This window comes from Atractosteus spatula, chromosome 2, assembly GCF_055471065.1.
Source record: "Atractosteus spatula isolate fAtrSpa1 chromosome 2, fAtrSpa1.hap1, whole genome shotgun sequence".
Taxonomy (NCBI): Eukaryota; Metazoa; Chordata; class Actinopteri; order Semionotiformes; family Lepisosteidae; genus Atractosteus; species Atractosteus spatula.
In genome coordinates, this window is record NC_142707.1 from 23,859,729 (window position 1) to 23,887,639 (window position 27,911).

The following is a 27,911-nucleotide window of genomic DNA, read 5'->3' on the forward strand; positions in this document are numbered from 1 at the left end:
TGAGATTTAGACTGCTAGCTTACCTGAACATTTAAAAAGATTGATAATTAAAGCCGCTGTATTCACTTTAAAACTGACGCTCGCACCACCTGCTGGCCGTTAAGTAAAACAGCGATCCCTTCAAAACAAAAATAACAACGCTAATGGAAACTGAACACGACAATTCAATTAAAAATGGATTTTAGCAGTATGCATTACAATTTTATATATTACGGGTCCCAGCAAATACAAGCATGGGATTGCAGTTATTCTAAATAAATAATGTAGCATGGCGGGTTTGGCAAGGATAAATGAAAGGAAGTTCTGCTCATTTGCTTAAAAACACAAGCACTTTGTTGTTGGACGTGTGCTCGGCACAACAGCAGCAGCAAGAACAATCCCAATGTGAGGTACAGCACACTAAGGTCATTCGGGGTACAGGTAGATGAAAATAGGATGGAAGGTGGGTACAGGAATAAAGGGGTACAAACTGGGAATAACTATTCACACGCTGATTGAAAGTACTGACAACTGTGGTACATCACACAGGATAGTCAACTGCACTGGCCAGTGACCCTTAATTCCCAGGTTGGCTACTACTCCCGTCCTGCCCTTCGCCACACGCGTTAGCCAGGCGCTCTTCAGCCGCAATGCCAAACGAGGCCGCCACACTGCCCCCATATGAAACGTCTGGCATCCCGCCGACGTCGAATAACTCATCTAAGCTACACACAAAATCCTCTAACCTCTGCGGCTCCTAACAGAGCGCTCGCTGCAGCGAGGTGGAGTCTGGCGGTCTGCCCCCTCAGCGTCAAATTTGGACCTGGCTGCTCCCGGGGCTCCTCCATGCCCTCCCGTTTGAGGTCCCCAGGCCTGAAAGGGATCCCTCTGCAGTGCAGATCGTAATACCACTTCTGATGTACCCCCGCCTAAGTCAGGTGGGTTCGGGTGAAGCTGTGTATTTGCAGCTACTGCAGGTCCCACTCATAATCTGACCCAGCTGGCTATGTCAACTCTCCTCCCGGTGGCGAACTGAACACCAGGTGCGCACCTCCCTGCCCAGCATTAGCGAGCCCGGAGTGCACCCAGTGGACTCCTGCTACTACTCCCCTCCTGCCCTTCGCTGCACACCTTAGCCGGGCGCTCTTCTGCCACAATGCCGGGCGAGGGTACCACAATAATAAGAGAAGATGGCTAGTTTCAGTGTTTTTGCTGTCCTCATTTATTCAAACTAAGACCTACAGCACTATAGCAATAGCTATATTTATCTATAGCAAATTCTAAATGTCAGAAATCACAACATCATGACCATCTAAACATGAAAATGAAAATAAAGTTTTATATTAGACTTACTTAATACTTTATTAAATGTCTCTTTAAATGTATACAAGCCAGTATTCAGTATCAGAATTGTGTGGTACAGATTTCTCACATACTGTAGTTAACATTGTAGCGCATACAGCTCATGCCGGAAAAAGCAAGACAACACGCATGACTTACACTCAAGCACTTTTTATTTCAGCCTCCACCAGCCAACTATAGGCAACAGAGACCAAATCAAACTCAAGGCTGACACATGCATTTGGGAATTAAACGGAACACGTATGCAGCTTCAGGGTGGTTAGACATCAAGGAACATTAGCAGACAATAACAGAGATAAACACTGAACTACTGTTTACACATATACAATTAGGACTATTTACATTAGCAGGGTGACCTAGTGGTCATTCTGCGGACTCATGGATCATCACCCCGGTTACAACTTCCAGCCTGCTCTGCGATGTCTGCAGTACCCGGGTGCGCCTCCTCCTCGTCATCCGGCGAGGGCGCTACACTGCCCCCACCTGAGGCGTCCAGGATCCCGGCAATGTTGAACAAACCCCACAGGCTGTACTCGAACTCTGCTAACTGCTGTGGAACCCTGCATGACCACCTGCTGCGACTTGGTAATGGCTGGCAGCTGGGGCATCCCCACCAGGCACCTCTATCCGAACCCGATAGGGTACCAAGCAGTGCCGGTGTAGGACCACCACCCTCCCCTGCTTTCCCAACCGGGCCCTGTAGCAGACCTTGCCCACTGCCCCCAGGACCTTGCCTTTACAAGAGGGTACCAGCTTAGGCCTGAGGCCCTTGCAGTGGCGTGGGCTGTAGACCCAGGCCGGTTCCCCAGGCTGGTAGGCAGGCTCCCTGCAGTGCCACGGCCCTGGAGGGGCATGGGGCACTTCGGCTCGGCAAAAACCCAACAGCCTCCGGGGGTATTTCTATTGGGGGCTGTGTAACCGGGACGTGTCCGGTGTGTGGTGTGCATGGCAGGGAAGGGCAGCGAGCGCTCCCTGCCCCCCCTCCATCAACATCAGGTGGGGGCTCTCATGCAGCGGGTAGGGGTGGAAGTTTTGGGCTCGTTCCCATGTACAGAGTCTGGCAACCGCTACATCCTGATGGCCATGGACTACTTTACTAAGTGACCCGAGGCCTATGCCCTGCCCAACCAACCCAACCCAACCCTGTCCCACAGTGGCTGACACCCTGCTGGAGGGGATGTTGGGCTTTGTAATCGGATAAAATCCCAATTTGGAATGCTAAAACTGGGTTTAGGATTGTTACACAGTCAGTGGTGCTAAAATGTTTTGTGGTTAGATAAGTCAAAATTGGAACTTTCTGATCTAAATGCAAGGTATTGCATCTGTGCAAACCCAGCATAAATAAAAATTCAGTCACATGCACATGTACGGTCAAGCATGGTGGCAGCATTATGTCCTAATTCTGCTTCTCATTATGTGTTCCAGTCACTGATAACACACATTCCTTTAAGTATTATTCTTGCTTGGGAGTAGTTTTTGAAAAGGCAGGCTAGTCTTACTTTGTCATTCCAAGAAATGCCCTTTGTTCACATCGTAGTGCCCCTGTCTGAATTTCTGAAAAAAGTTTATTGTACAATATTAAAGGTACATTATTCCAGCATAACCTCGTTATTTATTCAAAATCCTGTAATTACTAGAATGTTTGGAAGATGGATTTTATTTATTAAAGGTAATGACATTATTGTCCCCGAGTGTAGTGTCTTCTTTTCAGAGGAATGTACCAGCACCCTCTGATAATCTACATGAGCAATTATTTCCATATACAACTTTAGGTTAATATGGTGTGAATTTCAGTAATTGTGTCAATAGGTAGGTTTTGTGACACTACATTGATTCTCCAGGGTACAAATACAGAGCTGTAATATATCGCTTACCCTGATCTCTGAAGGCAGATTCTATAGCGAATTCTTTACAGTCTGAGGAAACATCAGTTTCTATAAAAGGCAGAAAACTTATAATTCAAACATACTGAATTAAATTATATCTCAATGAAGCTCATTCCATAATAATTTATTTTTGAATAATTATACTTAGTAGTTTGGCCCTAGCAACTCATTCATGTTTCTTTAAAGAAGCCAGCCTAGTTTGTTCCATACTCCTACAACCTTTTGTGTATAGTAAGTTTTTGTCGATAGTAAGATAATGATGTGTATAAAGAACAAATTTGCTATAAATGCAATTTTTTACCTAACTGAAAACATTACAAATGTTCAGGTAAGAAGCTAAAGTGCAAAACACCCTTTTGTTCAAATGATTGAAGCACCCACAATTTTACATCACTTGGGTTTAGTTTACTATCCTAGAAATGGGGTGGTTGCACTTCAGTTTAGGAACCACACTGTAGGTGCTGAAGAGTACAACCTGATCCTGAAAATCAGGCTAAAAGTAACTCCCCAGAATAACTGGCATTATTATGTCTTTAACATACACTTTGCCACAAGTTAAAAAAATAAAATCTTAGTTTTATATTGTTTTCAATCTAGGGTGAGGAAGTAGATTCCTTATATTTGTGTGGGTTCCATTCCATCCCTGGTTCGCTATCTGTGTGGAGCTTGTATGTTCTTGTGTTTGCGTGGGTTTCCTCCCAACAGCCAAAGACATACAGGCATGTTAACTGGTTTTAGGGAAAATGATATGTATGTCTTTGGACTGTGAGAGGAAACCAGAACACCTGGAGGAAACCCATGTGGAAACAGGGAAAATATATATATATAATCCACACAGATAGCACCCCAGGGATTGAACCCAGGGATCCAGCACTGCAAGGCAATAATGCTAACCACTGTATTACTGTGTCAAATCCCCCTGTTGATGACAAATGTTAATTAGCATATAGAATCGACCTATGTCATGACTCTTAAGTGAAGTGTTAGTGCACATTCTATAAAATTACTATGATTTCCCTTATATATTCACACATTTATTGCAAATCCTTTTAAGCTTAGTACAATTTGAAAGAGTTTTTTTTTACATAAAATTCCATTAGTAGCTGCTACAAGTCATTACACAGTCTAATGATATGCATGAAGCTTTTTTCAATAATCGGATTTACCTCAGTAAACAAATGTTTGATGACAGTAACTCTTATCAAGATCAGTTTATTTTAGTGCTTTTACTTTAGAACTTTGCTGGATTTCACAAAATGCATGGCACACTGTCAAAATGCTGCAATAAAAGCAAATAAAAAAGAAAGGAGTATGTTTCTTAATCAGAACATTAAAATAAGAAAGTAGTTATTAAAGTTATTTATTGTTCTCTCAGTAAGTGAAATTGGAAATATGTAATCTTTGTCAAGACATATGTGTTTTTCATTTATTTGGTACCCAATACAAAAAACATTGAATTTACTTTCTGCAGGGATTGGTTACATGCAAATGGTAATTTGTTACATTGTAATAGGTCAATAACAAGCTGAATTATTATTTGCAATTGGACAATGGACACCTTAGAGAAATCTTTATTATTTGTACGTCATGGCATTTACATGATTATTTACAATTCCCTACATGTTTTTCAAAATCTAGCTTTAGGTAACTGAATCAAAAGTTTGCATCACCTCTTTTTCTGAAAATTAGTTCATATTTGTAAAGCGCTATTGCACAAGAGAGAGTTAATAATTTCACTTTTATTTATGTGCATTATATGCCATTTCAGGCTTCATGAAAATGAAAAGACTTAATTTGAGGTTTTGTTTGCCAATTAATGCTTTGGCAAAAATGAATTAGGCAATTTGTTTCTCCTCCATGCGGTTATTTGAAAAAATGTAAAAGGTTCTGACCGTTAGATGAGTATTCACTACAACAGGTATATATTCCAGTATAAACAGCTTGACAAGAAATACTTTTCAAAGCTGACGAAATACCCACAGCAAGGGGAGGCTGGCATTAAGGTTATTGTGATTTTAGGACTTTCAATAAGTTTCACTGTAATTTACTCACCCTGGACACTCTGCCTATCAGCTCAGATAAGTCTTTTAAGGCAATTTTGTCTTTTTGTATTTTTATGTGCCACATATCCCTTAGCAGAACCAGAAAAGGAAATGAAATCAGCCTCCCATGTTGTACAGAGATAAGTATGAAGTGAAAAGAAAAAACAATCAAAGTTCGATACAGTTGATGTAGCCATCTTCAAGACTAAGCAGCGAAAGTAATATCACCTTAACTGCTGTCATTCTTTTTTTAAAAGAAATTGCAAAAGCAATGACAGAAACTTAAACATAATAAGTTACATTTCCAACTGGCTAATGCTCACAAACTGATTCTCTTAGCAGAAACCCAGCTCCCCGACACGCGACCTGAGCAACGAAATCCTGGAATCGCTGAGACCGTGCTGTGAAATTCTGTTCATGGGTTGGAAAATTGTCCTCTTACACTAGAGAGGTTGTACTATCAGGGTTGACACGCATCAGTCGTGACCCATTCCTTAGTTCCTGCAGTTGCTTGGCTGGCTTCCCCACTCCTTCTTCAAATCGCTTCTCCACCACAGGAAGGACCGTTTCGTAGAGGAAGGATGCATTCTGAACGATGAAGGCTTTTTTCTCAGCCTCCTGCTCGCATCGCAGGCTGTAGTCCACATGCTGAACAGCAACCAGAATTATTTCCCGCAGGCTCTCCAGGAGCACCATGTGCAGCTCAGGGAAGTAGAGCTTCAGCCCTTCCTCCAGGAAGGCCATCATTTGCTTGGTAAAGGCAACAATGGTGTAGCTGAGATTTACCCAGCAGTCGTCACCAGTGTACTGCTCAAAGCTCCCCACCCCACAGTTGCGCATCTCTTCTTTCAATTTCCCCAGGGCCTCAGGGGTCATCAAGTTCATTTTGCGCCACATTTCCTCCGAGTTGCGGTGCTTCGTGGCCTCAATGATGATCTCCTTATAGCTGTGAAGGGCAGCTTTGATGTCTTTGACTAGGAGAGACTGGAGAGTGAAGGTGAGGTCCAGGCCAATTTCACTTAGTTGCATGCAATGTTCCTTTGCGACCTTCACACACTCGGCAGCAGTGGAGAGGTTCTCCTTGCTATCAAAGACCTGCTTGCTGAAGGCATCCACAAACATCCTCATGGCTGAGCGAGACCACACCACAAATGCGGAGTAGCAGCCAGTGTTGCCAGCAAAGTCCATCTCAAACTCCTTGGCGGTCTCAAGCAGGCTGGTGAAGAAGATGTTGCAGAGCTTGTGGATGTACAGCAAGGTGGCACCCTCGATACGCAGCTGACGGATGGCTGTTTGAACGGCAGCTGCCCTGTTCTTCAGGAAGAGCTCACAGGCCTTGGTGGACTGGCCCAGACGGATCAGCTGGGAAACTGCGCGCCGTGTGGCTTTGGGGCCACCCCGCAGGGACCGGTCTGGGGAGAGCTCGAATACCAGGACCTCGGTCAGCTGCCGCACCCTCTCATCTACCTTGACCCTCAGCTCCTTGACAGCCTGGTTGACTGGCTGGTCTTTCAGGTACTCATTCAGCTTGTCCAACAGGTCTACAGCTCCTTCAAAGTCACGCTGGGCAATGCAGACATCTAGATCCTCTGGCAACTCCTGAATCCATTCCAAGCTCAAGTTGACAGTCTCCTGCAAACCCATGGCCTCTTCCTCATCAAAAGGGTTGTTTGACACTTCCTGTCGCACTGGGGAATTGGGTGTCTCCTCCTCTTTCTTGTGCCTCTCCTTCACTGCCTTATTTTTTTTGGTTTCATCCAGAATCTCCAGCCACTCCTTCTTAATCTTACTGTTCTCTGCCTGGAAGATCCTACTATCTGGAAACATCAAGATTTTGAACATGTCTTTCATGGGGGGGTTGTCTTTCACATTGACTATAGCAAAGCTGTCCAGGTCGTACAGGGCGTTGTACTTGTACCTCACTGCACCCCGTCGGTTGGGAAGCCAAGTAGCAATGAGAAGGCAATCATTCATCAAAAAGGCGTGAACCTTTTGGATTTGGGACATGTTATCAACATCATATTCCAACAAATCTCCGTTATAAACTAAATACCTTCCAGGGGTCTCCATAATGTTTTTACAGCCCTCTACTTTCTCCAGAAGTGTTGTTAGCGTTCTCTGCTTTAACTCTTCGGTTTCCTTCGGGAAGGCAGCCAGCATTTCCTTCGCAGCTTCATCTTTGTCCGTGGAGAGCAGCGTCTGAGTGATGCTCTCCATTATACTCTTCTGTTCGGTTAGAATGTGGCTGAGCTGGTACATTTCGCTCTCCAAATAAGAAATTTCTTTGGCAGTCTCGATAAACTGTCTGTAATTCTTGTAGACATTCTTCTTGAGGTTTTGTGCCGTCTCATCTGCCAGATTTTGTATTTTTTGCCTGTGCTCTTGCAGGTCTCTGTCACCATCTGACTGCTGAGAGAGCTGCTTAACATAATTCTGTGGATCAAAATTTGGCGATTCCAGTTGCTTACGTAGTCTGTTTGCAGTGTCTGCCATTTCCCTTTTCACGGTATCACTCGTGGAAAAAAAACCTCGTCAGGTTTATGTTTATACTGCGTGTCTGAATTATTTCAAGGAAACAGCCGGAAACCTCTTACAATAACAAACTGACCAACTCCCAGTGAAATCACAGGACATTATTTTTTTCTGGGTGGCCAACAATGAGGTGCTCTACAAAAAAAAAGAACTCAGTAATTAAAAATAATGTGGTCCCTTGTGTAATAAAAATAAGAAGAATAGTTCAATAATTCAATAAAAGCGTTATTTTCTTAAAAATTCAGATAAGCTTCCATTATCACATTTTGGGGAATAAACGCGTCACCATGAACTCCGAGTAAGTACATAGTAGGACAATGATATACAGGAAGAAGACGAGGGAGGGTAATCGTATCCCAGCATGCAGTTCAATATAGCAGCTGTTCATTTTTTATTCAACATAGGTGGTTGGTTTTATTCATTCGGGCTGTTAAGTTTGTTTTTTTAAGATAGGCTGTTACACTTTTATGTGAATAGGAATGATTTTATGAAACTGCCGTCATGTCTTCATTGAAAAAACACAAGAAATAGAGATGGGGAAAACGAACTTTTTTTTCCAAAGTGTCACTTTGACGATAGCCAACTAGTAATTAGCTTTAGTGAGCAGTGCCAGTACTGGGATGTCAATGGACGAGGATTTCTTGCTAGCTCTTCAGTTACAGGACCAATTTGATCAAGAAGCGTCCGTCTCCATCGTTGACGAAGATGACGATTACGTTCAAAATAAGAAGAGGAGAGTGGAAACCAGTGGTGAGCTTGTTACTTACCCTTGGTCCTCTTTTAGACCTGAGAGACCGCTGTCCATAGTGGACGAGTCGTGGGAGATGCTGGACCCCAGCCCCGATGTCAGGGCGATGTTCCTGCAGTTCAACGACATGTTCTTCTGGGGCAGACTGGCCGGGGTGGAGGTGAAGTGGAGCCCACGCATGACACTGTAAGCCACCCGACTTTGCTCTTGCTTGTGAATGACATCCAGTATACCCTGGAGATGCTCAGCTGACACGTTTTATATTCCAACATGATGTTGCTACATTTCATAGTCGTTCCGCTAAGTACCCGTGATAAATAATGTCGAACAGATTCATACTCCACGTTTATATTTCAAATTTTCAAAAACTGTAGCTAATGATAGATTTGAGCTCCTTTAAAAAGAAAGTAAGACTCAGTTTTATTAGCAGTTCGATCCATGTATGGTTTTGTGAGCTTTAAAAATCTACCGAGTATTATTTTGCTCTTCTTCTTACAGGTATGTGCATAGATAGTTAAAATACTAAATTTATCTACTTTCGGCTTAATCCGTTTAAATTGCGTGGATGATTGGCGTTTGTAAAAGTCTGCCACGTAGTTGGAGGAAGTTTTATCTGATTTTAATGTTGTGAATTGGAGTTGAATATAACGCTTATATAATTATATAATATTAAATATTCCTATATCTGTTGTATATACAGTACTATATATTAGTATTACTATTATTGGAGTGGAGTGCACTTTGAGGCACAGTAGGACAAGTGTTAAAAATTAAGCTAGCTCTTGAATAGTCCTGAGTACTTCCTGAGATTTAGTTTTCAGATTCGTAAACATTAGACTTTAGTCGTTTCAAAGTTTTTCAAAGTTTTTTTCCCTTTTATCCTAGTTTTTTGGGGGAATGATGAAGTTATACAAGTTGAGGCTACTGCTGTTTACTCAGATGCAGGGGTAGACATAAGGCTTATTTGTATAAGTCTGATCCATTTCAGATTTTGTGAGCTGTATGCTTTTGATAAATGAAACTGATGACACAAGTAAGCAGATATGCATGTGTGTGTGAAGAGGGTATTTAGATTTTATTATTTCCAGTTTTGTCTCTGCAGTTTTCCTTAAATAAGGTGGCAAGCTTTAAATATCCTGCAACATCATACCCATCACGGAGCCTAAAATCTGAAATGGCTCTAACTGCTGTGAAGTGGGAGTGCGGGATGGTTTGAATGGTGCTGTTTTCCTGCCGCAGGTGTGCAGGTGTGTGCTCGTACGAAGGGCGAGGAGGCCTGTGCTCAATCCGCCTCAGCGAACCGTTGTTGAAGCTCAGACCGCGGCGGGACCTGGTCGAGGTCAGTCCTGCCGGTTTGCTGCGTCGGCTTGCGTTACCTGTGGAATTTCCACGGCTAAACTAACAGCGCTTGTCTCACTACAAAGCCGCACAGTCCTGTGCCCTTGCTCTTCATTTCCTGCCACCAATTTCTGAAATCCAGTAACTTTAACTCAGAAGTGAATAAAGGATAAGTTGAGTTTGTCGTTCTTGCCAGACAAGTTAACTGAGCATCAAAAAAAACATAAGCCTTACAGCTGCAACCCTTACATCTCTTCCGCACCAGGTGCACTGATATTTTATTGACCAGGTTGTTAATGCTGTCTTTTGCAAATGTGTCCCATTCCTCTCAAAGAGCCTAGACACACATCACTGGTCTAGTTCACTTTGTCCCAGCTCATCCAGCTGGTGTTTAATGGGGCTCATGTGAATGCAGGATGCATTCAATTTATACTTTCTGAGCCCTCACCAGTCTGCATATACTACCACACTAAATTTCCTATTAAATTCCTCTATTCACTGTATTACACACTTAAGTGATTAAGTCAAGGCATTTGTTTACAGTAGGTAGTAAATATACATCTCCCTCTGAGTTTTCAATGCTGTCACATGTCTGGAAAAGTGTTCAGTGCACTGAACCTAAGAAAGTAGAAAAGGTTATTTTTAAAAAGTTCATGACATGAATAGGACTGAATATTTGTGTTTTTTTTCCCAGACGCTCTTACATGAGATGATCCATGCGTTGCTTTTTGTCACTCAAAATAACCGCGATCGGGATGGACATGGGCCAGAGTTCTGCAAGCATATGAACAGGATCAACAAAGCCAGTGGGACCAACATTACCGTAGGTTACTGATGGGGAAAAAAGCACTTTTTATATAAAAACAACATTAGAGTTTCAAGTAATAGGTTTATTCCATGCTGAAAAAAAGAAGAAAGAGAACACAACGTTTCGGCCGTGGAGCCTTCTTCAGGTGTGAGAGAGACAGGGCAGTAGGCCTACTGCCCTGTCTCTCTCACACCTGAAGAAGGCTCCACGGCCGAAACGTTGTGTTCTCTTTCTTCTTTTTTTCAGCATGGAATAAACCTATTACTTGTTCCTTTGCAGCCTACGCATGCTGACGCAGCTACCCACCTGAACATTAGAGTTTGTTTTTCAAAAATAAAAATCAGTTATTTAAAAGGTCTTCAAATTATTTCAGCTTTTTTTTTGCGTTTACACCACAGTGAGGTTTTGTTCATAAGTCATAGCATGTTGATTTTTTCTTGAACAAGTCTTGGATTTATTTAAACCCCAACCCCACCGCGGAGGGGACAGAACAAAAGAGCCCACATAACGTTTTCCATAAATACACTGTGTATATTAGTGTTTTTGTCAAAAATAAAACAAAAGAGAAAGAAAAGAAAGAAAAAGAGGGAGCAGAAGGTACTAAGACAAACAACATGAAACATCAGATATACCAGCAGTGTCCAAAGCCACCATTGTAACAAAAGGTACAGGGTGTTGCTAAACTTTCTTTCTAGAAGCAAATTATCATGTAAACATCCTGACCAAACACAAGAAAAAGAAATCAGGCTCTAATATATATCACACCATAGCCTTTTATGCTGCAGTCATCGCTGCTAAGAAAACTCCTTTGTCAAGCATTAAAAGTCAAGAGCATTGAGTTATATCATATCTCAGGAGATGGGGGATGATATTATCCCACATATAGCTCAACACAGACCTCACATATTTCCAAAATGTATTAAAATGTGTAAAATAAGTGCCCATTACCCCAGATATACAGAGAGGCAGGGAAGATCTGTTGAATCTCATCTGACCTCTCTGTCTATGGTAACATAGGCCCTGTGGATAAACATGGAACTAATAAGGTGGTGTGCCAGGTTTTTGGATGATGATGATTATAATAATCCTTACAGGATTACAGAATTTCGAGTGGCTACTCTGCTCAGAGCACTTTCCATGTAATGGGGACCCCCCTACACCACCTCCAATGTGTAGCCCCTACCTTGATGATGTAATGGCAGCTATAGAGCGCACAGGACACTCACCACACATCAGCTATCAGTGGGCAGGAGAACAGAGTGATGAAGCCAGTTCATAGATGGAATAATATTACCCCAGATATGACATGTGGCTTAATGTTAGTTTATTCTTTTCTCTTTGCTCTAAAACTGTCATGTTATGTTTATGTGCTTTATATTTAGCTCTTAATTAATGAAAGAAAAATGTATATTTACTATGAATATATAGGAATATTCTATATTTTTGCCTAGTTCTGTTGTGTATTATGCAGTTATCACTTAATTTTTTATTTTAATGTTTTTGAATAAAGGAACTACATTTTCTTCATATTACTCTATATACTATTGCAGCCAACAATAAAGTATGACATTTAAATTGGTTTAGGTCTGTACAATGGATTTTTCAGAGAATATGTAACCATTATTTTATTTTCAGTTTTTTTCTGATTATTTTAATGATGTTAAGCGATGCAATCATTCAGAGTGATTGTGAATTTCTTGAACAAAAATAACACACAAGGCTATCCTGTAAAGCTTCACATTTTTATACATAATATTCACTGCTTTTAGGATGACATTTTCAAATGCCTTAATTTATTCATGTCAATTTCAAAGGAGAGGAAAGCAGGTTTTACTTGTAAAACATGAGCTGCCAAGCAAGAAGACAAACTGCAGCATTTGCCTAGTTCCAGTACTTTTGATAAACCTTGTGAACCTTTTACTGAAAAAAACAATGAACTGGATGATCCAAATAGCACCTTTTCAGTTATAACGGATCTTATGTTCTTTAGCAGGAAGGCAGGTAAAAACAGTTCCAGTCTCAGCTAATCCCAACAGCGGACTCCTATGCATTGGCCCATGATGAGTATGACTCCTATTCTTTTGTGCCATAATAAATGCCATTCTGACCCCAGAGCCAGCTTCACGGGATGGGAGAATGAGACAGAAGACAGACTTTAGCTTGAAATGGAATAGGAGAACTTTAGATTTTATAACCTATTTTTGGATTTTTTCACAATGCCCTCCATGCCACATGGGGGAGGTGGTGGCAGTTTGGTGAAATTGGATGATCGGCGAGTGCTGACGGATTTCCGCGGTGTCTTTCAGATCTACCACAGCTTCCATGATGAGGTGGACCTGTACCGAACACATTGGTGGCGCTGCGACGGCCCATGCCAGACCCGTCGGCCCTTCTTTGGGTATGTGAAGCGTGCGACTAATCGAGCCCCCTCCGCCCGAGACCCCTGGTGGCCTGAACACCAGCAAACATGCGGGGGCACCTTCATCAAGGTCAAGGAGCCTGAAGACTATGGGAAAAAGGGCAAGAAAGCAGAGAACAACAAGAAGGGTGGGACTCAACAGAAGGACAAGTCCACCGCTACTGCTGCAGGTGATGTCTCTTTACTTACCCCCACTGCATAATGCGCTCAGAGATGTGACTTTGTATAATCTGCCTCATCAAATTACTTGTTTTAACATAAGAACATAAGAATGGTTACAAAGAACAAAGTTACAAATGCCCCATCTAGCTCTTTCAATAGTTAGGCCCTAATTGATCCAGGGATCTTATCCAGTCATTAGCGAAGGCAATTAGCATGTGGGCTTTGGCAACATCGTCGCCCACAATTTAAATGTTAAGTTAATGAAGAAAATCTGATTTATATAGAGAAGTTTTTCTTATCCCAGTTGTACACAGTATTTTCCCTACCATTTACTATCTTTTGTCTTACTTAGCTTACTTACTGAGCTTTCATGGTTAGTGTTTCCTTCATACTGCTAAAAGGAACAGTGTCATAGATTCCCTGCTCTACAGAGCCCTGTTAATCTGCAATGAGAAGGTTGTGAAATTAAGAGGAGGTAGTTCTGTCTATTGTATTTCATTGTTTGGTAGTAGCTAATTAAGAGAAATTTAGCCAGCTGTTTTGTTAAATGTCTAATGAAATCCACTGATTGAATAGCTTGTTTTAGACATCCACCACTGTTCTGAGTAAAGCAGAGCTGCCTGTTCTCATTTGGAATTTTTGTATTGCCTTACTGTATGTCATCTAGATGTGTCTTTCAGTTTGTCCAGACAAATTCCATTAGGTACTAGGTAGGTATTAAGTGTTTGTCAATACTTTATAAGATTTTCAATACTTGTACTACATTAAATCCCTTCTTTAACCATTTTCTATTTATTCCATTGTAATAAGTGATGATGGTTGCTAGTATGTAGTTATAGGTTTTAGATTATCATATTTCACAAATAGATTATGGTGAGAATATTAGTTAAATAATTTAAAAATGAATTAAAATATTTTTAATAATGCTTTCGAGACAGTATTATAGTACATAATGGTTTCCTGCATAAGTGACTGTATAAGTTTCACATTAAGAAGGAGTTTAATGTGTTTTAATGTTCGCTTTGAAGGCTATGAATAGCATTGAATCAATTGGAATTGGGTTTATAATGGAATTTTAAGATTTACTCACAGACCAGCTGAAGTTTAATCATATATATGGACCATAATGACCTTAAAGAACAGATTCATATTGTTATTGAGAACAACAGTACACACTGGAGGGCGCTCTATGTACATTTTAGAAATGCAGTAGATGCCGTATGCTTCACAATGCACATTTTTCTCCATGAAGCTTGATACAGTGATTACAGTGAAATCGGCATGCAAAGTAATTAGATTATTTTCATTATGTGACATGATAATAGATTAAGTCAAAAGCTCCCTAAGCCAGTAGCAGCTGTGTGAATTGTGAAGAGACATGGCAGACTGACAGCAGACCTTGTAGTGCTAGTTCTTTTATAATACCTGAAAACATTTTAAAGAAAAAGGAAGATGTATAATCTTTGTACAGAATATTGCTGACTGCATGTATTGCCATCATCAATGCATGTGATATTCTCTGTGTTACATGGATTGTTACATTGCCCAATTTGCATCCTTCCCCATGTGTTTGAAAAGTAAATCAGGCTGTCAACAGCCGAGCATAAAACTACACAACCCATCTGCAGTTCCTCTTGTACAAATCCCTGCAAAATATGGTTTGTTGATAGTGGTGCTAAAATACCATGCTGGCTAATATTTGTTAGGGGATGCTTTTAATGAAGTGCATTCCAGCCTGGATGTATTCCGTACAGCTCCTAAATCACATGATAAATCTCATTATTTTTTGAAGGACATTTTATAAGAATTCTAAAAAACTATTTCAGTCAGCTCCATTTCAGATGTGTAAATATTACTGATTTTTGCTGCAGAGAATTTGACTTTGAATTAACATGATAACTACCCCAACAGACAACTGGACTAATCCTGAATTATTTAGAAAGAAGAACAACCACTTTTCTGCCCTGTTGTCTGACCATGCAAATAACAATATAGAAAATGAATACAAATTTCAAATACAAATACAAAAATTATACAATATCCAACAGCACAACATTTTACTTTCTTTTTTATTCATTACAGGCCACTCTGGATCGCTGGACATACGAACCCTAATTCCATTCAGTGGAAAAGGCTTTGTTCTTGGACGTAGCTCCCAGACAACATCCTCTCAAGAAGTCCCCAGAGAGTGGAGACCCTCATCTGAGCACAAGAGCACTCCCAGCCTCCTCGGGTCCCCACCAGGCAACAGGAAGGCTGAAGACGCTGGCGCGCTTGAATGGCCAGGATTGAGCAGTTCCTTGAAAAACAGCAGCACTGGCAGTGCGGACCCTAAATCTGGAGGAAACCAAAGTGTCCCTCCAAAAGGAAATCCAACAGGGAAAAGATCTGTTGGCAACAGTAAGGCTTTTGTTAACATTAATGGGTCTCCCATCAGAATTTTAAAGGCCAATGGTCAGTTACAAAAGCCATTAAATAATTCCAGAGATTTTTTGGGTGCTAAGCAGAGGCTTGTTAACGATCTCTTCCAAGCAAAAGGAGCAAAATCTCTGGAAGGACCTGGGGTGAGCAAAGGTGGTACCATTTCCTCCAAAACACAAAGTGAAGTCAGGGGCCAATCTAAGTTAATGAAAAACAAAAGGTCCCCCACAGATGAATCCCATTCGAAAGGTTTCAAAGCATCTGAGAAGAGGGGAGGTGTAAGTGCCACTGAAGTCCAGAAATCAGACACCTCAGAAATCCCAGGCTGCTCAAGAGATGTAAAGCCGAGTCCTTTTGAGCCTCTTCATTCAAAGTACTTTAAATCTCCGGGAAAGTCAAAGACAGACGTCCCAAATGCTAGGAAGAGACTTCGGGATGAGGGCAGCTCAGCACACATTTTTGATTTCTTCCAGAGAACAACAACAGAGTGGAGCAAACCACAGACTCAAGCTGAGAGCACGGTGACTACCACTCCTTCTTCAACCATGGTGAACATCCCTCCCAGCTCTGCCAATTGTATGGTCAGCTGCCCTGTGTGCCACACAAAGGTGCTAGAGTCCACAATCAATGAGCATTTAGATACCTGTCTCAAGTGAGGCCCAGTGGTTATCTGCATGGACCTATGGTCCAGAAGCAAGTCTGTTAAAGTATAAGGTTAAACAGAAGAAATGTGCTTCTTCTACCTTAGATTAGTCTTAACAGCCTATGTGGTTTGGATGAATAGAGTATCATATTTATAACTGGCTAATAAGTGAACACTCCTAGTCTTGAGGGCTATACTGTTGCATGGTTTCTTAATCATTCCTAGAACAGCAAGTGCTCACATTGGTTCATGTAAACAATATTTACATGCAGCTCAGGGGTAGTGAAAAATCTGAAAGTCCTGCTGTGCCTTTGAAATGCTTTTTGTGGCATAGACAGAGTAAACTGTGTAAGCCTTAATGAGATCATGTAAAAAGCGTTGTAGGGCATACGAAAAAGCAAAGGTAATATTTACCCTGGAAAATGTCTGTGACAGGCCATCTTGGAGTACTGCAGTTTACTGCTTTGCCAGCTTTAATTTCACTTGCTGAACCATTTTAGCACTTTAGATATGGATCTGTCAAATCAATCCAAGCGTTTTAATATGTGGAAGAGTAGTATTAAAAATCCATTTTAAATATTTATTTCTATTTGCAAAAATGACCAGGAAACAAAAAAAGGCTTTACATTTTAGAAGTGCAATTGTATTTATATGTATTTGGAGCACAGACTCAGGTTTCACATTTACAACATTTACCTCGAGGTGTACTAGAAATACATTCGTATTTGAGTGAATGTTTTAAAACAAAAGCCTATTACATTGTACATACCCTGGACAGAATCTTGCAGTGTACGATGCAGGCTCCAGTCTGTAGCAGACCTAATGTTTGAAGTCACACCTGAATCGGATGATTATAATAGGTGCACAATCTCTGTCCTTAAGGGAAAGAACATAGAATGTTTTCAAGGTCTCTTTAAATCACTGACAGCTGAAGACCCTTGCATAGCTTTAAATTAGCCCAGTTAAGCTGATTAATTCAATTAGGTCAGTAAGAGCAGAGGTAGAACAAAGAATCACAGATACTCCAGCCCTCCAGGACTGGAGGTGAGCACTTGTAATGAGTGATTGAAACCACTTTCTCTTTAATTGATACAGCTTATAACTAAACCATGATAAAACTAAATTAAAATATCTTTTTTGTTGAATTCATGCACATTATTTCTATGAGTAACATTCTCTAGTTGGCCAAGTATACAAAATAGACAAAGCAAATACTGGCAGAATTAACTAGAACTTTGCATTAAAGGGGTGGTTTATTAAAATGAAAATAACTTTTTAGAATAATTACTAGTCACAGCTATTCAGTAAATATGAATTTTTAGACTAAAGCATTTTGGACCAGTAATACTTAAAGATTCAGTAGCAACTTCAAATACTAGGTGTGCTTCTGTCTGGAGTACTGTGCAAGTGTGCAGAATTCTGGTTTGAATATATCTAAAATTCTTATTTTTTTATTATTTTCCTAGTGCTGTAGATGACAGTGTGTACTTTTAACATGTATCTCTTAATATTTCTCATCCACATACATAAACCTTCTCCATTTCTAACATAGTGCTATATGAAGTGTGATTCATTTAGTGAACCATGATTATGTAGGAATTGGAAAATGAATCATCACTTCTGTGTTGAAGTTCTGTGGGTCTGGCCAATGTCAGGCTTTTTCTGATGTGGTCCACTGCGATGACCACTACAACTTCTGTTACAGCTCTTTGAAACAGACAGGACTCCATCACTCAGTTTTGTTACAATTGTCTCTGTAATTATTTAAAGGAAAAAAAGCTGGATCAGTATAGCAATTAAAGAGCTGGTTGTAAGTACTGCGGTGGCATGGAATGAAAGGGCATGATGTGCACCTTTTCATGCTAAGTCAGGTATTCAGTAGAATAAACCAATTACAAAATTTACTTCAAAGAAAGTGGAGACTTAGGCTAACACAGTTGATTCATCTTATTGATAAAAATGAGATAAGCAATGAGATACCCTAAAGCCTTAAAGATTGCAATACATACTCCACATCATCAGTGTTGCTGCTTCTCAGAGTGAGAAGTACTGTACCTGTACAGTTCCTTTTGCAGACTTGTATTACATTTCAAAAGAGTTGTACTACTTTGTGTTGTATGTGAGATGCCCATATTTTGACAGGATCGTAAAAGAAGAGTTTGATTTTAATAAGGAAGAGTTTAATTTTACAGGATTTGTATCGTTAAGATGACAGACTTAGAACAGTGACTTTTTTTCCTCCTATTCTGGCAGTGTGTTTACTGTGTGTCTGATTCTTTTTCGGTCAGCACTTCAATGATTTGGCTACTCAAATTGAGGAAGAGCTGTTTATTCAAAATAGAGATAAAAATAGTAGACAGGATTATTTTCAATCAAACAATTCTGTTCCTCAATATTGGCTTAAAACAATGAAAATGTGTTAATCACAATCAAGATCATTATTATTAAGTAATTAAATCAAAACGCCTCATTTCCATTTACTGTTTTTGTGACTTGTTGACAAGTTCTTTATTTTGAGATTTTATATTTTTCACTTGGGCCAGTTTTTACAAGATGTTTGTAGACAATTATTGGATTATTGGATTTTAAAATAATATCCAGGTAACTACTAGAATTTGACTTGCAAGTGAATATTATACACCATTTTTAGCCAAAAGTGTTTTAGCCAAGAATTTAAATTCTGTTTCTGAACATAGATTACTTCTAGATTTTTACCATATGCTTTACTTTGTTAAAAAGATCTTGTGATAAAAACCTCTGACATTGAGAAAGCAGTCCGTACCACTGGAGGGAGCGTTTCGAAAACTTTGCCATTGAAATGCTGCTGTGTTTTTGAGTTGTTAATTGTTAGCATTGGTTCATGTTTTAAGAGTATTTTGCTGTTTTTTGTTTCTTTTTCCATGTGATTGTGAATTGTTCATAAATTAATAAATTAGAATCATATTAAAAATTCCAGAGTTGTATTTTTCTGAATAGTCTCCCGGATGTCTTCTGGATCCCAAGTCCAGAACCAGCAGAATTGGGAATATCCTCGGAGTATACCTGGCTGTTTATTTGATGGATGAAATCACAATTTACCATGCATTTATCAAGCATGACCATATTCTTTCATGTTAAACACACTGTGAGTGATGGAAGAATCTGGTCCAGCCCCTTTGTAAGGGAAGCCACAGTTCTGACAGTGTTGCTAGTAGTCCTCTGCTGCTTGTGTCACTGTAGTTCCTGAGGATACGTCATGGGTTCGAATTTTGATAGTATCTTGTACATTGGAGGTTATATTTCTAGTTCCTGCTTAGTCTTTTCTGTTTAATACTAAAAAGAGACCAATCTTTTAAGCTGTTTAGGTCATTTTCTTAAGTTCTGCAATGTTATGGCAGTTCTTTGAACTGATTCCAAAGCAGCAATATCTTTTTGTTATAACCTGGTGACCACAGCTGTGCACATTATTCTAAATGCTGTCTTATTCATGCATTATTTTACCATAGTATCCTCTGAATGTCTATGCTATTAACTATAAATCGAAGTACTTGGCATTATTTTATATATTTCTCACATTGACTGAAGGATGAAAACAATGTGAATATGAAACTCAAAAATGCAGTATGAAGGCCTTTTCATTGCTATCATCTATGTCATTCACTGTTTTCCATCTTGGACTTAAGTTTGTTTTTGCTACCTGCTTCTAATACGAGATTACTGTATGTGTTATTTGTCAGTGTTTCCAAGTAATGAATAGATTATTAATGAGATTATCAACCTTGTTAAAAACTAGACCATGCGGCCAGTCTCCTGTGCTGGTGAGATAAATGGTTTCTGGTTTACCTTCCACCTGACTGCTTAATTACCAATTGAATTCATAATTTGCTTGAGATAGCTAAAGCATTTATTTGTTCTAATGAAGTTGGAGATTTACAGATACCGAAAACACATGATGGACTCCAATATTCAGTCCATCGAACCATTTAGTGGATAGAAGCTAATTGATCCAAGGATCTCAACCTTTAAGGATCTTCAATCTTATTGAAAGAAGGCAGGGTATCGGCTTCCATGACATCATTTGTAGTGATGCTTTCATGTGTCTCGGTTTATTTTTAACAGTCTGACCTGAGGAGTACGATTACCCTCACTCAGGAGAATTTAAAAGATAAGTATAGGGAAAAATTATTCTGCTCTGGCCAGGTTCTCAAAACGTACAGCTGATCTCTTTTTATATTCATAGATTCCTTGTGTAATTGGAGGAGGAGTCTTTGAAAGAGAAGTTACGCCTTTTTATTATTTGTATTAGTAATGTTCAAGTTCAGTCTCTTCAAGCTAAACGTAGTGGATCCTATCAATTTTCAGCTACATCCATTTCAAAAGAAATTTGATTAGCTTTTTTTTAGCAGTTTGCAGCATTTATATCTGTGACAGTATATTCCAGAAAAGTAATGAATGGAGTTATTCTAAATGTACATTTATAATGAAATTCAGAACCAATCCCTTTTAACTGATTATATTAAGACACACTTTGCATTGTATTATTAAGTATGCTGGAAATGCTGACTACCCAGTTACATTCCTATCTAATTTTCTCCTACATTGTTGTTCTAAAGTTGGGACATTTTTGTTGTAATGCCAATCCAGTTAAAGCTTAAAGAAGACTTCAAGTATTCTTGAATACTTGAAATGAGAAAAACTAAACGATTACATTGAAAAAAGGAATTTAAGAATCTAGTTAGCGACCAAGTAGAGCAACAAGCCTGTAGGTTTTCTAAATTTAAAAAATCCGATTCTGACAAACAACGCAACAGTCTCCTGCAGATGTTTCTTTGTTAAGTATAATATTGTACATAGGCCTAAACCCGACCACCATTAAATCTGTTACCGTTATCCTGAATAGAAAGCTCGTTTCCCAAACAGAAAGGATGTTTGTGAACATTCAAACAGCCTTTCCTGTCACTCAGGGCGACGCCCGCTGACTGCAGAGCCTGAAAGCGAGTTAAAGGGACAGGAAGTCGACTGCAGGAGATTAGTTGATGACGTTTTGGGATACGGAGCTCCTGTAAGGGTGTTAAGCGAAGCGCTGTGCTTTCCAGAGATACTCTCTTTTCCCGGATGCAGAAATCCAATACGGGATGTAACATTTACCGGTGTATGTAGAACTTGGGTCGTTGCGGTTGCTATTCAGAAGGGCTAAGTATGAACGGTAAGTCAGCCAACGGCACCGCGGGTGGGGGCGTCCTGCCGGCCTGCATTGAAGGGCTACCGCCGCTCCCGAAGAGCCTTAGCGGTTTGCTCAACTCGAGTGGAGGGTCATGGAGGGAGATGGAAAGGATGTACGCGAAGAAGACCATGATCCAAGACGACCTGAGCCGCGGGCGCAGCAATACGGATAGTCTAGCGGCCAATAAACCAGCCAACCTGGACGCAGCCCTGGCACTTCTCAGGAAAGAAATGGTAAGGCACGTTTCTGACCATAGAATATCTGAAGGGGATCACCGTATCTTTCGTCCTTTCGTCTAAAAACGGTACCTGTGCAGTATTTCGGTTTTAAAATCCCAGAAAAAATAGACCATTGTTGAGTGAAAACATGAAGTGAAAAGAAAGCAACAGATGTGGCTCAGGATCATCAGATTACTGTAATCGTTTAATCCTCGCTGTTGTTGAAAACCCGCATTGTGTAGTTATTAATCGTGCACAGCGCTACAATTGTGCCATTATCGGGGCGAATGTATTTCTGGAGAATTTCGACAAAGGGATTGTTCAGTCATGTGACACAATATTTGGTCAGTACGCAAGGTCTATGGCCCTGCTTCCAAAAAGTTTCTGCGTTTATAAAGCAGACACAGGGGGACTTCTTATTTTTACCTGTGTAAATAAATCGATAAGTGTTTTCTGGTTTGTTAGACGAAATGTTCTTTATTTTAAAATGCATAGGTGTGCCTTTTCCTGTACATAGAGGTTAATCAGAATTGTTTTGACCAAGCTGGATATACTGAACAAAGTAAACAAAAGTCTTATTTATTTAGAAACCAGAGCACTAGGTTTTCAGTGTTAACTTAAATAACTGAAGCGATCAGTTTTACTCCCCTCATTTTCTTAAAACAGTTTAATAACAAGTGACTTGCAAACTAAACAGATGTTATCGGCCGTCGTAGAAGAGTCAGTATATTGTTTTTGTACAGTTTTAGAATTACAAGGCATAAAGGGTTTAAAAACGGTGTGATTCCATTTTTTAAAGCGAGATTTTTAACTAAGCGTTACGTATCCTTTTACTTTTTAAAACTAGGTTATTGTATTTTTCCTTGCCAAAGTATGCATATTGTGCTTCTAGTCTTGCAGAAAGCCTAGGAATACGACACAACATGCCTGTTCATATCCAGAGGGCGTACTTTTTCAGCCGAAGGCATTTTGTAAGATTTTGTGGGGAAAACCTTTGTAGCAAATGTCTCTGAAGGATGTGGACCAAGTCTACAGGGGGCCGCCTAAAATCACTAAGAAGCGAAAAGTTACCTTTCACAGTTTAGTTAAAATTTAATCACGAAACTGCTGTAAACCTGTTAATGATATAAGCCAGTTTTTAATCTCTAGCAAGTTAAACATTTGGGAAATGTATTTTAGGTATATAACCTACTCGATTCTCCATGGTTTGTCTTGCTAACTAAAAAGAGTAAAGGTATTAAAGTTCATAGCACACACAGATGTAATAAGTACTGTACAAAGCTGAACACAGCAATAAGCCGTTTTGCCTTAGACGTTTTAAAAAATGTGGTCCTGTGCCCAATTTCCGATACCTTATGATTTCCAGTGCCCTTTCTGATTTTAAAAGCTTTCTTTTCTCTTTTTTATCCAACTTGCCAATTTTCCCTTTCTGTTCCATGAAGATTTACTGGTATTTACAGCAAGTTTACTGAGGCATGTTTCTTAGATGTTGATTTTAAGATTAGATCTTCTGACTTGTATGTTTTGTGAAATATCAAATATAAAATTATTAAGTTAACATCTAAAACTTGTTTTGAAATAAATTACAAGGCTACTTTCTTTTTGGTGATGTGTTGTTTGTGTGGAAGCTGATAGTCCTGGCCCTGGAGGGTGGGTATAAATGCAATGTTTTATTACCGAACAACTTACTAAGCTAAAACAGCTGTTTACCTACTTAACTGGACCAATTGAACAGCTTCCCCCAGTTCTAAAGGTGCTGCTGCTTTAAAAAAAAACTGTGGACACACTGGCTCTTCAGATCAGTGTTTTCTGGAAAAAGTTACTTTCTTGCTACTCATAGAGGATCGTTTTTTTTAGGGACCAGGATATTATTGTATGAGCAATAACTCCAAACTCAGACATAATACACATTGCAGATCTTTCATTGTCACTGTTGTCTTCTCAGTGGCATCCCAAACCAGTTTCCTTCTTTCTTAGGTGCTCACTTTGGAAGGGCAGCCTGATCTAGGTGGTGTGATGCACATCTTAATGATAAAGTTCACTGTACTCAAAGTGGTATATCACTATCTCCTGATCTGTGCAATGCAATGACTTTATCTCTGAATTGTTTCAAAGACCTCTTTTTTTTGTGGTCAAGTTGTTATAAATCTTGAATTTGAAGCCACAATTCACAAAGTGATGTCTGATGGAACATGCGGAGATGGATGTATCCGATTTGTAGTCAAGGTAGGCCACATTAATTACACATAGAGGCCATTAGTTTGAAAGCTCTCACAATTAGTGTAATCTTTTGTATCTGTTGCTATAGCAAGTGGGTTGAATACTAGTAATTGAGTCTTCTAATCTTCTTGGAAAACCTAATTTACATATCTCTTTTTTGTACCATTTTCTTGATCAGTTTGAAGTAGATTCTGAAAATAAAGTCCTGTTTGATAGTGTCATGAATGCAAAATCTAACAAAAAGTGTAAATTGTGCAGGGGGATCCTTTTATACCTACATAGTTGAATACTTTTCAGTATATTATTTAACATTAAAGATTTTTTCAGTGTTTCAGAGAATAAATCTAGAAATTCTAAACTTTTGGCCTTTATTGATAAGGTTTAATTGTCTCAATTGGTCTTTATCAATACATTTAGAAAATCTCTCTCTTCACAAACTATGTATTATAAGCTAATATGCAAATAACCCCCCAGACAGTTAAGTGCTGCCTATGTGTGACAAGTGTCACTGTGTTCTACCAGGATTCTGTCGAAGCAGCTCAGGCTCCAGAGCCATAAGGCGTCACCTGTTCTGAGCCAAATGCCAAAAGGCCAGGCCTCCTACCTTGAGGGTATTGTTATTCTCCAGGTCCCATGGGGGTGACCTCACCTTCTGTAACAGGCTCATTGCCAAATGTGAACACAAGGTGATAAGGGGGTGTGTGCCTGAAACGTTGTAGAACTGCTGTGATCAGGTGATTGCTCTGCTTGGCATGGTGTCTGCAGACTAGAATCTCCACCATGGAAATTTGCAGTTTAAGCAAGGTAGGGACCCACCTTTTGTTTATTGTTGCTTGCTGATCACATGAAAGAAAGCAAGGAACAGGAATGTTGGTAAAACTGGAAGCCACTGAGGTCTCCGACCTGGACGATCGATGGCAGGTTGTAAACAGAGCACACCAGTGACACGTATCAACATCACTCTTTTCTTTCTTTTTTTTTTAAAGGTGGGTTTACGCCAACAGGACATGTCTTTGCTCTGCCAGTTGTGGTCTCTTCATGAGTCGATACAGGAGTACAAAGGCAGTTGCCAGGATCTGTCAGCAGCATCCAATGTGGATGGGTCATACGGCATGGAGAATGGCTACTCTGATGATGATGACGATTTTGACCAGGACTCCAGCATTAGCCCCTCTGAGCTTCCAATTATAGACGAGCCTGCTCCCAAAAATGGAACTAGTAAGGACAAGTGGATACATGACTCTTTCCATATCACCATTTAGAATAGTGGAGAACACCACTCTCTGAATGTTTCATTAACGCACGGCGAATTGCTCTTTTTCTAGTGGCAATACCCTTTTCTATAACAAGATTGCCGAGCGTTTGGTTATGCTGGCTTGTAGTTTTTTTTCTTCAACATACTTTTATATATATTTTATTAAACTACTATTTATTATATAAAAATGGTCAGAAGGCAATTCTGATGCATTGCATAAAGTCGGGGTGTTTCTTTTTTTAAATTTAACAGACAAATGTTTTTAAGGTAAACTTATTCTGGAAATTTGACATAAATGCTGAAAATTGCATTGTTTTTCTCCCACTTGTTTTAGAGAAAAATCCAAGTATAAAACCTACTGGATAGCCAAGAATTGTCTTTCTGGTTCAGTACAGTTAGACTCGGATCATATTTGTGGTGCTATAGTTTTCATACTAAACTCTGGATATTTTATACACTGAACTAAGCAATTTCGTTGTATAAAAAGTCTTAACACACAGTGATTTATAGTTTTTGGTGTACAAGGCGCCGGCTAACTTCAGCTTTCCCAGAAGCAAGGAGTTTAGAATTTCACTGTGAAAGGCAGAAAGTGGTCAGATGTTCAGGAGGAGGTCAAACCCTAACCTTGCCAACTCTATTCTCCTATGTAGAAATATTATACATCCCTCCTTCCAAGCCAGCATCACCCTTGCAGCATGCCTAGTAAACTGAAGGGGTTTTCCAGCACCTTTGTCCTTAGGGGCAGGCTGTTTCCTCATCTAGATATGTTAAACTGATAAAAGCAAACAAATTCAAATTTGTGCCTCAATTTAAAACTTATCTTAATTAGTGTTTGAACATGCAACTGAATTCGCAGCATGCACAGAATATTTGGAAAGGGGGTGGATTTGTTGGAGTGAGAGAAGAGTGATGTCACTGAAACATGGAGAAAAGGGGTTCCGTAACCAAATATGGTACTTTGTCTGCTAAAGTAGTCCTGAGAGTCAACAAATAGCTGACCTGAGAGAAGTAGTCCTAACCCTTTGCTTGTGGTTTACAGATTGTTTAACCACATTATGAACTCGACATGCAATGACTGTGAACTGGTCCACATCACCTCATTATTACTATGCTTGTATTTGAGATGTGCACCAAGACTAATGGTATATTTAGATAACATGTACATTTACAGGAGGTCTGCACAGAAAAATGCAAGTAATTGTAAGAAATATTATTCATAATACAATTTAAAACATTTTGAAATCTAGCCTGACAAACTTTTATATTTGTAAAAATACAAACAAAAACTGGGCCTTACCTAGTGGTGTGGTGAATAGGTACAATACCTTATATTAAAGAGGTTACAGGACCCCCTGTGCTAGTAATCTATAAATGCAATTTACTGTTGCTATCTACTGTGCTACACATATTCCCAAACTATCATATCCATTAATCATATTTTAAAAAATTGTATTCGGATTCCCAGAGTACAGAAAAAAGTCATATAGGTGAAACCATATCAGCAAAAATCATAGACCTAAGGATTACTGTGTGGTTTTGGTGCACCTTATGAGTGGTGTCTTTATGGTGCTAACACTACATGGCTTCTGTACTCTGTCGATACCAACTTTCCATGTTTTACCACCCCAAGCAGATGAGGTGTTCCAATCTTCTGTTGGAGCTTGAGTGATTGGCCTACTTGGAGCTAATGGAGGGAGGGGACACTTGTTAGATAATAGTCTGGCACCATAGTTGTTACATAATTATTGTGTAAAACAGTTCTGTTTCGGAAGCCTTGATGTACGTCATATAAACGCCTCTGCATGTCCTTTGTTTTTATGTAAAAAGATAATATTCTGGAGAACAGAATGATGCGTTAAAATGTGTTGCTGTCATGTTTTTTAATCAAACGTTTTCCCCATCTATACAACTTTTTTTTGTAAAGCAGTGGTGTGGCTTGTAAGCTTTTGTTTACCAATCAAATGTACAATTTTTATTTCACAGTATTACGACATAAAAATGTTGTTACCACATATCTTCTTGAATTTGTGTTTCCTGAAAACAAAGAAGCTCATTCTTTTGTCTTAAATTACTGCTTTTATGTAATCTTTTAAATTTTAGTGATAAAATACCTGCAGAATGTGATCCATTAATGATAAAATGCTTCTGTGATCCAACTGGCAAAAAGTTTATTGTTCCCCCCAAAAAATATCAGTAGTCCTTTTTTGCATGCCAAAATAAATGGCAAAGTATTACTTTTGCCTTGTGTCTAACCTGAAAGCTACAGCTTCCTTCAACGATATCTGGTGAGTTCTGTGTTCTCATCTGACTTTGTAAGTGTAATACATATGAAATTTTGAAATAGTGTGGACTGTAGATTGAACTGGAAGCCAACTTGCACCTTAAGTTGGAAATAGAGTTTTAGGTTACAAGAACTTGGGGTGAAATTTAAATTCTGTTCATGTTATTCTCTGAAAATGAACTTGTCACTGAGTCAAGAAATGTATTTCCTTGGATTACCATGTGCATTTTTCCAGTAAGTGACCATGCAGCTGTACTGTAATGTTGTTAAGAAGGATTTAACAAAGCTGAATTTTTATATGCTTTCAACTGTTTGTTTTTTTTAAGCTCAGCTATGCAAATAAGTGATCAATTAAAGATAAAACTGACACATTAAAGAGTAATCCAATATAAAA

The 27,911-nt window shown here is 39.5% G+C and overlaps 3 protein-coding genes across 3 annotated transcripts; 2 read left to right on the forward strand and 1 right to left on the reverse strand.

Annotated features, from left to right (window-relative positions):
• Positions 1 to 4,424: 4,424 nt before the first annotated feature.
• exoc8 (exocyst complex component 8) lies at positions 4,425 to 7,895 on the reverse strand. The gene has a single exon (XM_088909121.1). The coding sequence runs from the start codon at positions 7,760 to 7,762 to the stop codon at positions 5,708 to 5,710; it is 2,055 nt and encodes a 684-aa protein (XP_088765247.1). The 5' UTR covers positions 7,763 to 7,895; the 3' UTR covers positions 4,425 to 5,707.
• Positions 7,896 to 8,196: 301 nt separating this feature from the next.
• Positions 8,197 to 19,230, forward strand: sprtn (SprT-like N-terminal domain). Its single transcript, XM_088939596.1, has 5 exons — positions 8,197 to 8,735; positions 9,789 to 9,888; positions 10,582 to 10,710; positions 13,002 to 13,284; positions 15,359 to 19,230. Exons 1-5 carry the CDS (start codon positions 8,422 to 8,424, stop codon positions 16,351 to 16,353), a joined length of 1,821 nt encoding a protein of 606 aa, XP_088795722.1. The 5' UTR covers positions 8,197 to 8,421; the 3' UTR covers positions 16,354 to 19,230.
• A 2,093-nt stretch (positions 19,231 to 21,323) lies between these two features.
• fam89a (family with sequence similarity 89 member A) lies at positions 21,324 to 27,911 on the forward strand. The gene is made up of 2 exons (XM_088939608.1): positions 21,324 to 21,776; positions 24,968 to 27,911. The coding sequence occupies exons 1-2, from the start codon at positions 21,519 to 21,521 to the stop codon at positions 25,241 to 25,243; spliced, it is 534 nt and encodes a 177-aa protein (XP_088795734.1). The 5' UTR covers positions 21,324 to 21,518; the 3' UTR covers positions 25,244 to 27,911.

Bases quoted from the DNA above. Each gene is read 5' to 3' on its own strand.
- exoc8 (XM_088909121.1), bottom strand. From the start codon at position 7,762: ATGGCAGACACTGCAAACAGACTACGTAAGCAACTGGAATCGCCAAAT.
- sprtn (XM_088939596.1), top strand. From the start codon at position 8,422: ATGTCAATGGACGAGGATTTCTTGCTAGCTCTTCAGTTACAGGACCAA. The intron at 9,889-10,581 runs GTCAGTCCTGCC...TTTTTTTCCCAG, and splicing joins CGCGGCGGGACCTGGTCGAG to ACGCTCTTACATGAGATGAT. The intron at 13,285-15,358 runs GTGATGTCTCTT...TATTCATTACAG, and splicing joins GTCCACCGCTACTGCTGCAG to GCCACTCTGGATCGCTGGAC.
- fam89a (XM_088939608.1), top strand. From the start codon at position 21,519: ATGAACGGTAAGTCAGCCAACGGCACCGCGGGTGGGGGCGTCCTGCCG. The intron at 21,777-24,967 runs GTAAGGCACGTT...TTTTTTTTAAAG, and splicing joins CACTTCTCAGGAAAGAAATG to GTGGGTTTACGCCAACAGGA.